At 44.9% G+C, this 16,416-nt stretch overlaps 1 protein-coding gene across 4 annotated transcripts in view; it reads left to right on the forward strand.

The window, feature by feature from the left end:
* The first annotated feature begins 177 nt into the window (after positions 1–177).
* The window catches only part of ASPSCR1 (ASPSCR1 tether for SLC2A4, UBX domain containing), a 43,229-nt gene continuing 26,990 nt past the window's right edge, over positions 178–16,416 (forward strand). For 2 of the 4 annotated variants that reach the window (XM_034789660.1, XM_034789662.1), the window contains exons 1-4: positions 531–672; positions 988–1,043; positions 2,247–2,361; positions 10,922–11,022. In XM_034789660.1, coding sequence (XP_034645551.1) covers positions 571–672; positions 988–1,043; positions 2,247–2,361; positions 10,922–11,022 — 374 coding nt within the window. In that variant the 5' untranslated portion in view covers positions 531–570. Of the gene's footprint in view, positions 210–530; positions 673–987; positions 1,044–2,246; positions 2,362–10,921; positions 11,023–16,416 lie in introns of those variants that run through there. The other 2 variants (XM_034789664.1, XM_034789663.1) reach the window with 2 other exon arrangements.

A 16,416-nucleotide genomic window follows, 5' to 3' on the forward strand; every position in this document is an offset into this window, starting at 1 on the left:
GCTCCAAGCGCGGGGGCGGTCCGTCCACAGGCCCCGCCCATCACGGCGCGGTCTGGCTCGAGGGGGCGTGGCACTGGCGCTGAGAGGGCGGGCCTGGCAGAGGGAAGATGGCGGCGGCAGCTGGCGGGGGGGGCTTCGCGGTCTCGGTGCTGGCCCCGAATGGGCGGCGGGTCACGGTGCGGGTGGGCCCCGGCACCACTCTGCTCCAGGTTGGTCCTGGCCGGGGCGGGCGGGCCTGGGGGAGACACGCCCTGTGAGTGGCGAGGTGGGGCAGAGACCCCCTGAGATCGGCCCCTGGAAGGAAACCCGCTGTGAGCCCCCACCCGCCCCCCCCCNCAGGAGCAGCGGGGCGCACCAAGCCTGCAGGGAGGAGGAGTTGAGGGGGAGGGGCTTAGCGCATGCGTACTGTGCTGTGAATGTTGGCGTCAGCTCATGCACCGCGGTGAGGGAGGGGCCACGGAGCCGGGCGTTGGCGCCAAGACTCGCGGGGCTCCAAGCACGGGGGCGGTCCGTCCACAGGCCCCGCCCATCACGGCGCGGTCTGGGTCGAGGGGGCGTGGCAAAGGGAAGATGGCGGCGGCCGCCGGCGGGGGGGGCTTCGCGGTCTCGGTGCTGGCCCCGAATGGGCGGCGGGTCACGGTGCGGGTGGGCCCCGGCACCACTCTGCTCCAGGTTGGTCCTGGCCGGGGCGGGCGGGCCTGGGGGAGACACGCCCTGTGAGTGGCGAGGTGGGGGAGAGACCCCCTGAGATCGGCCCGTGGAAGGAAACCCGCTGTGAGCAGCCCCCCCGCCACGGGCAGTCCCCCCCCCGCCACGGGCAGCCCCGGGCTCTCCCTTGCGGCGCCCGGCTGCGCTGCGAGCTCCTGGGCCCGCCTGTGGCTCTAGGGCCCAGCCAACTGGAGTAACAGGGGCGGGTCTGCAGTGCCCAGCCCAGATAAGGGCTCTGTAGCGCCCAGCCCCTGCTAACCTCCCTTCTGTTCTCTGCAGATTCTAGAGGAAGTTTGTGGGATGCAGAACTTCAATGCCAACGAGTATGATTTGAAGTGAGTCTTGGCTGGTTTGGACACATCCTCTTATTGCCTGGGCAGGCCTCAGAGCTGCTTGCGGACTCCCACTGAATGTTGTGGATGGGAGACTTGAGTGTCACTGCTGTGCAATGGGATTGAAATGGCCCCCCCTCCAAAGATAGGGGCTAGAGTCTATTTATTCCATTCACTATACCAGTGATGTCAACAGTGAGCTAGCGGGTGATGTGCCAGTCAGTTGCTATGCTGACGGGAGAGGTGGCAGCTCCACAGGGAAAGCCTAGAACCTTCTCTCGGTGGGCTCCAACCCTGAATCACACATCAGAAGGTGCATGGCTGAGCTTTGAGATTGGGAGGGAGGAGGCCCTGGAACAGCAGGCAAACTTGCCTTGGGTGCTTTTATGTTTTGTTAGTTTATCCAAGCTGGTGTTAAGGGAGCACATACACAATGTGTTTCAGGCTCTACCCTGCTGTAAAGATGCTTATAGGGCTGATGTACTGCTTTGTTCAAAAACTTCAAAATGGATGTTTATATTCTGAACCCCCAGGCTCCCACCTCCAGATCTCCATACAGGTGGTAATTCCACCATTCCTATTACTTTCTACCCCATGTGTTGCCTGGTCTATTCACTTGTATTCTACCTCTTCCTTATAGTCTTGGGAGAAGAGATGAGAACCTTGAGTCCTTGCAAAGTCTATGACAGGGGTATGCAACCTGTGGCACATGTGCTGATTTTCAGTGGCACTCACACTGCCCAGGTCCTGGCCACTGGTCCGGGGGGCTCTGCATTTTAAGTGTCTTTAACATTTTAAAAACCTTATTTACTTTACATACAACAATAGTTTACTTATATATTATATTATAGACTTATAGAAAAGATTTTCTAAAAATGTTAAAATGTATTACTGGCATGCGAAACCTTAAATTAGAGTGAATAAATTAAGACTTGGCATACCACTTCTGAAAGGTTGCCGACCCCTTGTCTATGACCTCCATGGCCAGTCTGCACATTTTCAGTATGCTGAATTATTTTTGGTGGGTTCGCTTACTAAAATTACAGCTTTTCACCATAGACTCCAACCCATGGCACTTCATCAACATGTGGAGCAGTACAGAGTTCTTTTCCTGCTCCAGACAGTGTATGGCTAGAAATCTCTGTAGAGAACTGAGGGGCAGCATGTGGTTTTACCTGATCTCCTTCTTGGGCTTTTCTTTTGCAGGTTTCAGAGGTCTGTGCTAGATCTTTCTCTGCAGTGGAGATTTGCCAAATTGCCCAACAATGCCAAGCTGGAGGTGGTGCCAATCTCTCGTAACAGAGTGGGAACTGAAAACAGAGTATGTCAATTTCACAACATGACCTAAGTTTATTTAGTTTGCAGCCATACTGGATTTGATCTAGCCTGTCTCCCGCAGTGGCCAGTGCCAGGTGCTTCAGAGAGAATGAATAGAACAGGGAATCATCAAGTGATCCATCTCCTGTTGTCCATTCCCAGCCTCTGGCAAACAGTGGCTAGGGACACTTCAGAGCATGGTTTTGCATCCCTGCCCATCCTGGCAAATGTCCATTGATGGACATATCCTTCATGAATGTATCTAGTTCTTTTTTGAACCCGGTTGCACTGTGTAAGCTCAAAAACTTGTCTCTCTCACCAACAGAATTTGGTCCCATAAAAGATACTACCTCCCCCACTTTGTCTCTTAATATCCTGGGACCAACATGGCTACAACAACACTGCATACAACTAATGAGCATGGTCAGGTTTGGCCACTACTTGGATTGGAAACCACCCAAGAATGCTCAAGTGCTGCAGGAGGTAGTGTTGGTGATTCAATAGTTGACACTTCCCATTTACAATCAGTGTTAAACCAGTGTCCCAGCCTTATGGTAGGACATGCTGTTGGGGGGAAGGATTTTTTAGGTGAGATATAAAACTAAGGTTCTGATCACCTATAATCATTAAAAGATTCATTTTGTCCAGAAATTGAGGCCATTTTCCTGACCTAATTTTTGTTTCAGGAATTATATTCTGCCGCCCTAAATTCCGCCTGCAATCTCAAATTGTTACAGGATTCTCTTTCACTTTTTATTGTGTTGTTTTTTAGTGTTGTTTTACTGTGCACTCAGACAACTTGCGAATTTTATCTCAAAGGTGGTTGTGTTCATCAGTGGGTCAAATAGCCCCTGTTTATATAATTTGTAGGGCTGTCAAGCAATTACGAAAATTGATTGCAATTAATCGTGTGATTACAAAAATGTGCTGTTAAACAGTAATAGAATACTTACATATTTTTGGCTGTTTTCCACTTTTTCAAATATATTGATTTCAATTTCAACACCATACAAAGTGTACAGTGCTCACTTTATATTTTTTAAATTGATTTATTTTTCAAAAATAAAACAATCAAACTTTAGAGCCTACAAGTCCACTCAGTCCTACTTCTTGTTCAGTCAGTCGCTCAGACAAACAAGTTTATTTACATATGCAGGAGACAATGCTGCCCGCTTCTTGTTTACGTCACCCGAAAGTGAGAACAGGCATTTGCATGGCACTGTTGTAGCTGGCGTTGCAAGATATTTACGTGTCAGATATGCTAAACATTCGTATGCCCCTTCATGCTTTGGCCACTATTCCAGAGGACATGCTTCATGCTGATGATGACGCTCGTTAAAAAAACAATGTGTTAATTATATTTGTGATTGAACTCCTTGGGGGAGAACAGGGGCTATTTGTCTCCTGCTCTGTATTTTACTTGCATTCTGCCATATATTTCATGTTATAGCAGTCTTGGATGATGACCCAGCATGTGGTTTGTTTTAAGAACACTTTCACTGCAGATTTGACACAATGCAAAGAAGGTGTTAATGTGAGATTCTAAAGATTGCTACAGCACTCGACCCAAGGTTTAAGAATCTGAAGTGCCTTCCAAAATCTGAGAGGGATGAGATATGAAGCATGCTTTCAGAAGTCTTAAAAGAGAAACATTTCTATGCAGAAACTACAGAACTCAAACCACCAAAAAAGAAAATCAGACTTCTGCTGGTGGCATCTGACTCAGATGATGAAAATGAACATGCGTTGGTCTGCACTGCTTTGGATGGTTATTGAGCAGAACCCATCATCAGCATGAATGCATGTCCTCTGGAATGGTGTTTGAAGCATGAAGGGTTATATGAATCTTTAGCACGTCTGGCAGGTAAATAGCTTGCAACACCAGCTACAACAGTGCTGTGTGGACGCCTGTTCTCACTTTCAGGTGACATTGTAAACAAGAAGTGGGCAGCATTATCTCCTGGACATGTAAACAAACTTGTTTGTCTGAGTGATTGGCTGAACGGGAAGTAGGACTGAGTGGACTTGTAGGCTCTAAAGTTTGACGTTGTTTTATTTTTGAATGCAGTTTTTTTGTGCATAATTCTACATTTGTAAGTTCAACTTTTATGATAAAGAGATTGCACTACAGTACTTGTATTAAGTTAATTGAAAAATACTATTTTAATTTTTACAGTGCAGATATTTATAACACTGTACACCTTATATTCTGTGTTGAAATTAAAATCGATATATTTGAAAATGTAGAAAAACATCCAAAATATTTAATACATTTCAATTGGTATTGTTTAACTGTGATTAAAACTGCAATTAACTAAAAAAAAATCACAATTAATCGTGTGAGTTAACCGCAATTAAGGGACAGCCCTAATTTTTAAAATGCCAGAATAACTCCCGTGGCCACTTTTATTCTCTTTATGTTTATATTAAAGATTTGTAAAGTATTGCTGCTGTAGCAGCTAAATGCTTATTTGCAGTAAATTATTTAAAACAATAAATAGTGATTTATGGGAATTATCCTGTTTTTTATTATTAGAAATGGATAGTGTGTGATCTTGCTTAAGTGGAGTCTGGAAATATAAATTGTCACTGTGATCACTATGAATATTTTGTGTAACACAGAGGTTCTCAAACTTTGTGACAGAACACATGATGCTAAATTGTGTTGGAAGATTACTATCCCTAATGTTATATTTCTGCATAGGCATTTGTTGAAGTTGCAGTAATGTTATATGATTCAAACAGAAAGGCAGGTGAGGCCTGATAATGGAAGGCAGATATCCATGAGTGATTGTCTGTATAGGCTTGTGGTCCACATTGTGAAAAAATTTGTGAGCCTTTGGTCTAGCCGGCTGTGTTGGACTTGGGGATGTTATCATACATCCACACTTCTCTGCATGACCCCCCCCCCCCATTTTATGCATTGCTTCAGTGACTTTACATTTCACTTTGTGGAAGAAGGAAGTTTGTGGTCGTCTGGCCTCATATGACTTACCATTTAATAGATCCAGGTGGACACCATATGCTGTAATTTTTAACTACAAACTGCTGTAAAGGCACCTACTTGCCCTCTCTTGGGTGCAGTTGGAAGGTCTGTGGAGTGAAGACCTCACCTGGAGTATATATCCTGTTTAAGTTGCCTTGTCTTAAAGAAAAAGTTGAGGTTGAAATGAAGGGCAATTAAGTTTTAGGGGCCAAGGGGAAGGGGTTACATTTGAAAGAAGTTATGACCACTAGGACTTCCCCTGGAAAAGAAATGAGCTAGAGCAGCGGTTCTCACACTTGAGCAGACTGAAGAGCCCCATTTTGATTTAAAATTGTTGGGGACCCCCAAACCCTCCTCCTGCTCACTCCATCCCCCCTCCCTGTGTCACTCACTTTCACCAGGCTGGGGTCGGGGGGTGGGTGCGAGAAGGGGTGCAGGCTTTGGGAAGGAGTGTGGGCTCCGGCCAGGCGGCGCTTACCTAAGGTGGCTCCTGAAAGTGACCAGCACATCTCTCTGGCAGTGACTCCTAGGCAGGGGGGGCGCGTGGGTCTCCGCGTGCTGCCCCTGCCTGCAGGCACTGCCCCCACAGCTCCCATTGGTCGCAGTTCCCGGCCAATAGGAACTGCAGAGTTGGCGCTCAGGGTGGGGGCAGCTTGCAGAGACCCACTTGCCCCCTCCCCCCTCCAGGGGCTGCAGGGATGAGTGGGCTGCTTCCGGGAGCAGCAGAGAGCCAGGGCAGGCAGGGAGCCTGCCTTAACCCTGCTATGCTGCCGAACTTCTAGCACCCAAAATCTCCCGGTTTGGCTTCAGTAACCTTCAGGAGATAGGGGGAGGAGTTGATCAGCGGGGCCATGGATCCCCTGGAGTACCCTTGGGGACCCCCAGGGACAGTGGACCCCAGTTTAAGAAACACTGGGCTAGAGGAGATTTAAGATATTACTTATTTATAATATTATAGTACAGGCTAGAGAGATCAGGGCTTTTTGGGGCTGGGCATTGTACAGACAAGTAATTAAAAAAAGACAGTTACTATTCTAAAGACTCTTGTTTTTAAGATCTTGAAGTATGGAAGGTAATCTGAGTTGCCATCCCATAATGCAAGAACAACAAGGTATGGAATTTAATGGTATAAAACCAGTACAAGAAAATACATTGTACAATACATAGTTGGCCAAGAAAACTGGATAAATTCATGAGCAGAATCGACATTAGTAATTATGTGCTGAAATGGAGGCAATCCAATCTTGTGCTTAATGGCGTGGGCTGATTTCCACAGGCTTGGGGATGAATTCCCACTTTGTGGGCCCCATGGTATAGGTGGCTGGGGCTGATGTGGAGGTTTGTGAACTTGAGGAGATGTGGTTTCCCCTGACACATTTGGCACTGGGGTAGTCAATTCTAGAGACTGGATCCTGGATTTGATAAATCACTGATTTGTTCAGCAAATTGGATGTCTGGGAAGTAGATTGGTAATTGGTCTGGGATTTATCATCAGCATTTGTTTGTAAGGACCCTTGACCTCCCTAGAACATATCTGCAGAACAGTGCCCTCCAGATTCCTTTGTGATATGGATGGGGAAGGAAGGCACTATTACAAAGAGCTAACTTAGTGATACAACCATCCATCTTTTATGCACATTTGTAAACTTAGCAACTAATTGACATTGTTCTCTGTAGTATTTTATATGCAGCCTGGGATTTTTTTAAAAGAGTTTTTAATTGACTGAATATGACTTTCGTGACATTTTTTGGCTTTGAACTGTTGCCCAAAAACTGATGTAATTGCCAGTTTGAATTTCTGGGCAGGATTCTTGTAGCATGGTGATGTCAGCTGTCAGCACACATCTGTAGCTGAGGATAATCTAAGGCTGGTCTCTGGCAAAGAAGAAAATAGGAGACTGTGTTAGTGATGGGATGAAACTACTTAGCTACCATGTAGTGGCCGATAATGCTCACTGTTTCTTCTGTGCAGAAAGGTTCCTGTTTCTTAGCAGTACTACAAGGGCAGGACCTGAGGTAGATAGCAAACATACTCCACAAAGGAATTTGTTGTAGATTGCTACACTTCATAGTGTCTCCTTTTTTTAACCCTCTTTTGAAAAGGAAAATATGCTAAAGTATTTGGCTTGATTCTCTTGTCTCTGTCTCAGTCATGCTGTTCAGGCACTATGGTGGAAGGTCCATATCAAAACCTAGATATATAGGAAGAAAGCATTTGTTGATGTTCTGTGTTCATGACCTTTTGAGGTTGTTCCCGTTCTCTGAATCCTTGGGTAATTTTGGTTTTATGGGGCTGGTGAAAACTATGGTTCACTAGAAATCATGGGATACTGCCCTATGGGGGTTTCTCGGTAGCAATGCAGCCAAAAAGGTGCATCATCAACGAGCTTCCTATGTTAGAAGGCCACTTGCCATCCAAAAAGTGGTGACTACAACCAGAGGCAACCAACCCCTCTTCCTGTCTCAATCTGCTATTTACTGGTAGGGGGGAACTGAACAAAAGGGAAGCTTGGAACCAGTGATCATAAGCTACTTTAATTCAGCAGGAGTGAGTTCATAGAATACTGCTATAAAGATGTATCAGATTTTGGGGGATAGTGAGCAAGGTCCAGTAGGAAGAAGCATTAAATGTGGAAATAGCTTGGGCTGCTCTGTGATGGAAAAACTGTTTTTCCTCTTAGATTTTTCCCTTGGAATTATCAGGAATTTCAAGTTGGCCTCTGCATAGTCATACTTGTTGGAGATGTCTCATAGGTGTGAAGAGCTTTTTATAAAGCAATGCCTGTTGGAGTTGCATGGTCACCCCTCATGCACTGAATGTTCTGAACAGAAATTATAAAAGGGCTATGCAGCCACAACTGCCTTTGCTCCTTCCTTTCTATAGCCCTCTGCAGGTGTTAATGACCTTATTTCTGTGTCCAGAGCAATTTCTTGAGGTTTTGACCCAAACATCCTTAATTTGTAGTGTCCTATAGTTAGCTAGTTGGGACGCTTTAAGTAGTTGCACGTTACACATATAGTCTTTCTTCTGGACTTAGGGCTTTCTTTCACTTTGGTCATGGCTGGTCAGGCCTTCAAGGACTTGAATAAGAATCATAGAATATCAGGGTTGGAAGGGACCTCAGGAGGTCATCTAGTCCAACCCCCTGCTCAAAGCAGGATCAATTCCCAGCTAAATCATCCCAGCGAGGGCTTCGTCAAGCCTGAACTTAAAAACCTCTAAGGAAGGAGATTCCACCACCTCCCTAGGGAACCCAGTCCAGTGCTAGAAGAGTGGATTGAAGTGATGTGTGTTGTACTTCCGTGGTCCCAAGTATGGATGTGCTCTATTGCTGTTTTTTGTGCCTGAGGGAAGCCCATTCCCCAAACTGATGCTCAGTCTGTGCCCGCACCAGAAGGTTGTGGAGGTTGCCACCTGTACAGAAGGCTCTTGATTTCCAAGACTGTTTGAAAATGCAGCCTTGTTTGTTTAGTTGTGGATTGAATAGATATCTGGGAACGCGGTAGTGTGTCTTCTGAGTTAATCTGGATGTTATACTTTGGTGCAGGTATAGTGCAGAGAACTAGGAGTCTGGAGATTTGGGTTCTAATTCTCGTTCTGCTACCTACTGTCTGTGAGGCTTTGGGCAAATCACTTAACATCTCTGGGCCTGAGTTTGTCTATCTGTAAAATGAGGATGGTAATATTGACCTCTTCTTTATAAAGCACTTTGAGAACCTCAGAGAAGAGGCACTAGAGACAAAATATTGTTTATTATAAATAATTATCCTTCCAGACCTGTGCTTAGAAACTGTCTTCCCATAAAACAAACTATAGGAATGCTATCTTTTTGGCTTTGGAAATCTTTCTGTGTCCTGGCTCACAGTCATTACCCCAAATCAGCCCGCTGAAATCTGCCTGTTGGGGGTCCTCCACAGATAGATCTCAGCCCTCTGTGATTGGGGTTTGGGTGCCTCTGTGGTACTCTTTTCCCTGGATCCTGTGCAGTCCAGCGTCTGCGTAGTGCAGGGTTAAGTGGGCAGGGGCAGGAGGGACTTCAGAAGTTATTAACAAAAATCATAAGATTTAATGCATCCCAAGGGACCTAGAGGAAGCCATGGCTAGAAGGAATCGCTCCCAACGTGGCTCCATTAGAATTATACTCGCAGGAACCCAGGGCGCTGCTGGGAGCCACCATTGCTGGAGGGGAACAGCAGAGCCTTTGCATGAATAGCTCTAGAATCAGCCAGGTTTTGGGGCAGCTTTTCCAGGAAGCAAACTGTGCCCCTCAATGGGAAGATGTAGGGGATTCTTCTCAAGGATTTTCTAGTGGAGTTCCTTTGCAAATGATCTCCTCTTAAGGCTTTCACTATAGGAGAGGAGGATTTGGACCATGATGATCAGTCAAGTTTTATTGTGTCTGCCCATGCATGAGTGTGTGGAAATTTAGCTTGTGTGCCCCTGAATAAATATCTGACAGCACCATGCACTGTATCTGTGCAGCCTGGGGACATTGTACAGGTCAGGTCACGTCAGTGTCACATTAAAAGAATGGACTCATCTGAGACTGTTCAAATGGAAAGAATCAAAACTGTGTTCTGTTGGCTGGAGGACTGAAAGCAGAGTGGTTAGTTTCACTTGGAGGATATTATTAACTAAAATCATATGGTTGTATTAGGTTTCCAGCAATGCCGGAAAAGGTTTAAATCCCAACAATCCCCAATAAAATATATTTACATGGGATTTAAAAACAGTTAAATGTTTCTATTCACACTACAGTTTCTAAAAATTCGCTTTTAAAACAACCCTTAAGTGTGCCCCAGCCTCCATGCATCTTAAGACTGCTTTCTGCTGCTCTTGTGGGAGCGTTGCAAACATCGAGAATTCCATCCTTGTGGCCACCTCTTCATAGAATCTCAGTATCATTCATAACTCATTTCTGCTCATAGGGATAGCTATTTTAGGCATTCTTTCCCCCTCACTTCCCCCAGTATTAACATTTGGGGTGGGAGTTACAAACTGTACATTACTGTCTTGTTTCTGGGGAGAGAACCTGGAACCAAAACAGACTCTGAGATGGTATCACTGTATTCTTAAGTCACTTCTTTGGAATTCATGTTTTGAAGTTCAGAATGATCCTGATGGCTGCCAGTCAGGAACATAAATAAAACACAGGACTAGAAGTCAGGACTCCAAGATTCTAGTCACAGCTCTGCCATTGACTCACTCTATATGATCTTGGGCAAGTCATCTTGCCACTCCTTTTTTCTCACTAACTGTAAATTGGAAATGATATTGACGTGTACCTCCTGGGGCTTGTGAAGTTTAATTCCTTAATGTTTGTAAGATGCTTGATTCAGCCTTGGATATAGGGTGACCAGATGTCCCGATTTTATAGGGACAGTCCTGATTTTTGGGTCTTTTTCTTATATAGGCTCCTATTACCTCCCCACCCCCTGTCCCAATTTTTCACACTTGCCGTCTGGTCACCCTGCTTGGATAGGAGGTCCTAGAGATGAAGTACCTTTAAAAAAAAATTGTCAAGAAATTGAATTTCCTCCCTGTCCTTAATCTAATTCAGTGGCTTTTCCTCTCTAGGTTCAGATTGCATTGCAGTTGGACAGTGGGTCCCGGTTACAGGACACCTTTCGCTCTGGCCAGACACTGTGGGAACTTCTCAGCCATTTTACACAAACCAGGTGAGCAATGAGGCATGTAGAAGGGAAAGGGCTTGTTTCCAGGGACACTTCCAACAGCCAGCTGAAGAAGGATGGACAGCTACTACTTTTGGACATTGTCAAAAGATGCTTGGAGATTTCTAGAAATTATATGTATTTTTATTGTGCTCCCCACTCTCTTACATTCTGTTCATGTCTGATTAAATTGCATTGAGTCATAGATAGACCAGGATAAAAAAGGGAATGTAACTTCTTGCTTCAGAATATAAAGCAACCACTAACTCCTCCCTGAGGCTGGGAATAAACTTCCCTATGGACCTGCTACTGTATGTGCCCATTATGGGGACTTGCATTGAAGTATTTGCTACTGCCAGAGGTGGGGGCTGGACTAGATCGACCACTGGTGTGACTGCTCTGGCAGTTCCATGTGTTCTGACAATTGGGGTTCTTTCTTGAACAAACTGCTGATTTCCTCTCAACGCTTTGGCAAAGCCTGGAGCCCTCAAGTACAGGCTAACGTGGCATTTTCAAACCATTGACTAGGTCTTGTTTAAAGAGAGGGGTTTCACGCCTGCTCCTGCTGTCTTGCTCTAGCTAGAAAGAACTTCATAAATATTTGTAAGGATTAAAAAGTTTCTGTAGTTTGCTTCCACTTGCTGCAATCTACATTCAGTGATTCCTTCTGTCTTTAGTTGACTCAAGAACAATAGCAGCATTTTTTTAAAATGTCAAACTCATAAACTCTGCTCCAAAGACAATTATTCTCTTTGATTTTTGTTGTTGTTGTTTGTGGCTTTGGAAGGCTGAGCCTCTTGAAGCTGAGGCAAGTTCTACAAATTCTGCCAGGAGTAGTATGGAGGATTTCAGCTTCCTGTTTTTTAGCAGGATTTACCTTTTGCTAATGTGGTGTCTCTTCTGGCCTTGTCTGCCTATTTTATTCTTTCATTTGCTCAGTTCCCACTTTCTGGCTGGTATCTGGCTGGTGCTATGGACTTCTTCTAACTTGATGGGAGAGTTCCTGTTGCATTTGAAGCTCTTGCACCATGATGCAGATGCTATGCTGCAATGTTGTGTAACTGGAAACTGATTTGAGTACTGAAACAATTTAAATGCCCATCTAAAAAAGTAAGTGATTCAGTATCATGCCAAACCCTCCAAAGGCTCCCAGAGCTCTGACACTAGGACTTCTAGGAAATAAAAGGTCACTTGGAAGAATCTTATGAGTAATAGCATGCAGATGAATGTCTCAGTCCATGTCAACCGTGTATGATTAGGGTTTTTAATTTCATGTGATAACTGATGCATAAGATCTCTACAGGAATGTGATCTAAGGAGTTGGGGACCGGGGTGCTGGAGGAGCTTGTATCCAGGTTTCCCGAATACTTTTGGTCTTATTGCTTTTAAAGTCCCTTTGATAGTGGGACCAATTGAGGAGTTCAAATGTGTGGAAGTTGAGGCAGTTCCTGGCATGGACTTGAATTACTGAATTAGTATATTTACTGAAGCTGCAAATGGAGGATAAAGTGTCCCCTATGAGCAGATGTGGTTATGAACCGAGAGTAGTACATTCTGTGGCTCAGGCAGGCTGGCCTTGGGCTGCGGAGACAGTGCTCAATGTAATTTTTCAGAGCAGAACTTTGCATCACGTCTGGGAGTGTTAGAGGGCAGTAACAATCCTTTGCCAGCCAGTGGTTGGGGGCTGATGAAAAGCTGAAGCTTGCTGATTTCTCTTTTATCATTGGAATATGCTCTCCTTGCTAGGGCCCAAGAAACTGCATAGCACACACTAGTCCTGAAGAGCTTGCCTTTGGCACAGGTTCTGAGGGGAAGTAATCGTTGCTTTTTAGGTCTCTCCCTTGTTTGATACATGGGAAGAAAGTTGTTTGGGTTGGCTGAATGCACAATCCAAAAACAGTTCCTCTAAGGCAATTCAGACTAAGGAGAAAAGAAAACAATGATGTTTGATACTAAAACAGCTGCCCGAGGACCCTTCTCAGAAGGTCAAGAAAACTGGCATGCTGGTGACTGGGGAAGCATTATTGTTAAGATTTAAACTATTGCAAATTGAATGGCTCTAATAACCCAAAACATCCATTCTAAAGATAACATACGTGTAGGATTCTCACTTCTGGGTCTTAGCGCCTTCATGCAAGACTGGGAGAACTCCTGTAGAACTTTGGGGTTTGTTTTTAAATTGTAAGGGTAGATACCTGGGTAAAGCGTGAGCCAGATTCCCTTCCAGTAGTGTCACACCAGGCCTTCCTGAGTTTAAATTTCCCCCTCTATACATTCTAGTATCACAGAGACTCTTGCTTCATCCTGGTAATGGGTGACCTCCTCTCTTCTCCCCCTCTTCTCCCCCCCAGGACTTTCTGCCCTTGTCACAGTGTAGGGACTATCCATAATTAGGAGTGGACTTCCAAACACCACCTGTTCATATTGTGACCACAGATGTATGTAACAGAAGAATTCATGGATGTGGACTTCACACCATGGGAATTCGTCCCTCCAGGAACGGTAGTGGCATATAAATGTTCTGGAGACGAGGATGGTCCTGTCTGCATCAAGGACCTTTGGAGACCTAAGAAGTGTGGTTCTGTTCAAACAGATAATTAGGTCTCCTTATCTTACATAAACCAGCAAAGAGGCACTGGAACCTATATGGATATGTAAGCCTCCTGCATCCCACAAAAGATTCCTTATAGCCAGGTACCTGGCAGGGAAGTGAATAAGACTAGGTGGACTGCACCTGATCCATGTTAGCTTTCGGGATCAAGAAGTGGCAGACTAGATCTTCCAATTGATGGACACCAGAAGCCAATCTCTTCCTACTCACTTGAACAAGGAGCTACCAGTCTTCATCCCGTGGCACAGAGTAAAGATCATACTAGCATTGTGGAAGGAGACTCCTCTGTGGACTTTCCACTAGTGTCTCTGGTAGCCAAGGTCTTGACAAATCTTAAGAGACACTGAGGTTCAGTGAATTTTAAACAAAATTTTTCTGTTTCTGTGTGTTTCTCAGTACTGTAGCAAATGGTCAATGCTGACCCAATCAGGGTAGTAGTCTGGCCTCCGATTATCCTTGAGAACCAGGACACTTTTCTCTATCCCAACCCGGAAGCCCTGTCCCTTAGTGTTTGGCTCCTTCAGGATAAACATCTGTAGGTGTGGGATACTTGAGCAGGTGGCTTGTGCCCTCTTAATCTCTGAGAAGTCAGTTATCAGAAGGACTTATGGGTAAAATTTTCAGAAGCACCGGTGCTTTAAGTCCCATTGATTTTCGGTGGGATATAGGCCCCTGGACACTTCTGAAAATGTTCCCTACAATTCTAAGTGGAAAAGGCTGGCAGTGTGGTGTACTCAAGCCCAAAGGGGAGCCCTGCATAAAAGTGCTTGACAACTATCACCTGCCTGGGTCTGTCCATACTGCATCTATTTTGTCCTATTGTGGACTGGTTGAAGGTAGACTATTATCAGATTCCTTCAGGCTTTGATACTTTAGGAATTCCACTGTGAGAAATTAATGTGGTCCTGAGGAAGCTTATGAAAGCTCAGTTGGAACCACTATGAGGAGTGGGGCTGTCCTGGTTGTAGCAACTTCAGCTTGATTTGTCCTTTTATTTGATCCAAGTAGAACCCAAGTCTTTTTGGCACAGAGCATGCAAGGAGGTTTCTTCGGCTACTGAGCCACTTTATACCATGTTTTAGAACATTAAGGTGGTGCCACGTGCTCATTCAGTTGTTCTCTTGCCAACATTCTTTCTGCCTCTAGATGCCCTGTTGCAGTGAGGCCCTTCCCCACATGCTCTGTGTCAAAAAATACTTGGGTTCTACTTGGATCAAATAAAAGGACAAACCAAGTTCTTGTTTTTTGACATCAGTTCACTGGGCAGTGCTGTCAGTAAGAGGACTGTGTCTACATGGTCGTGTCAAGAAATAGTCGTGTCAAGGCTCACTCAGTCTGAGGTGAGGTGGCCACCACTGCCTGCCTCAGATGTGTTTTTCATCCTGTACATACGCAGTGCTGGGATATGGTCTCCTTCCTATGCATTTACCAAAGCAGCATTGCTTGGATTGGCATGCAGGAGGGAATCCTGTTTTGTGGTAGTTCCAGAATAGGTGGTGGCTGAACTCTCTTAACCCCAAGCAAGTTTTTCTTTTGGGATATTTCATTTTCATTGGTCACATTTTAAATATTTTCTTAAATTGTTGGTTCATCTTCAGGCTTGAATGTTGAGCCTTCTTATCGTGAGGTATTTGTAGTCCTCTTCTATAAAACAGTCAGCTCCCTAAACCTTCTCAGTTCATGCTGTTGGTATTGTCCTTAGCAATGTTACTTGTTACAGCTTTATTCACTTGTCTTTTTGGCCATCCCTCATGCTTCTTACTTTCCAGGAGTAGTGATCGTGCCCATGTGATGTCATTAGAAAAGAGAAAACTTCTTGTTTGCTTTTGGGATTATGCTCTTGGAGGGCTCTTATTGCTCTACTCACCTCCTATCAAAGTCTGGAGGATTATCTCTTTGAGATGTTTTTCTCTTAGTTTTGTTTTTTTTAAGGACTATTTCTTTTGATCACATGTTGATCATATTTGGATCTGCCTGTGTCTTTGAGAGCTCCACCTCAGTGCAGTCAGTCAGAACTGACTAGAATGATTGGAGGGAATGGAATATGAGACAGGAAGGGGCTGGACACATGTCCTGTCTCACTGCCACTGCCCTCAAGGATTTAAACACCCCACCCCCCATAGAGCCGGGAGTGTTTCAATCTGGTGCTAAGGAGCTAAGACCCAGGGATGTCAATAATGTTATAAGGAAGTCCCCCTTTTAACAGAGGAAATACCTGCTGTCTAGTGGGGAAGCCATCTGTGTGCAGTGATAAATAATCTTTACAGCTTGCTCACACATCAGCTAGTGTTTCCTCAGTTAGAAATGTGAGCTCTTTCTTGTGTGATTTGGTTTCATGGAGTGGTCTCATTTGCTATGGGTTATTATCGTAACACCAACTTAATAGTTAATGTACACACAGCTCTTTGAAGATGTAAAGTGCTACAGAAGTGTTAAGAATTATTAACTTCACTCCATCAGACACAGGTGGGATTTCCTGCCCTCTGGGAGGTGAGATCAGCTATTTGGATGGACTTTTCATTAAATGCAGGAAGCAGCAATGATGCCATATGTAACTTGATCATGTAACATTTGGACTGATGGTCTCCTGGCTGAAGTCACTGACTGACTTATGGCTACTTCTGCATGGGTCCTGGTAGCCATAAGTCAGTTCTCCATTTGTTGGCTTTTGCTGCATCCTTCCTTGGGCTTTCCCTTTGGAGATGTTTTCCTGGAGAGCTCTGCCGCCTGAAGTGCATAAGGAGAAGTATTCTAAATCCACTGGAATTTCCCTCGGGTCTCCAGTGTCC

This window comes from Trachemys scripta, chromosome 14 (genome assembly GCF_013100865.1).
Source record: "Trachemys scripta elegans isolate TJP31775 chromosome 14, CAS_Tse_1.0, whole genome shotgun sequence".
NCBI classification, from domain to species: domain Eukaryota; kingdom Metazoa; phylum Chordata; order Testudines; family Emydidae; genus Trachemys; species Trachemys scripta.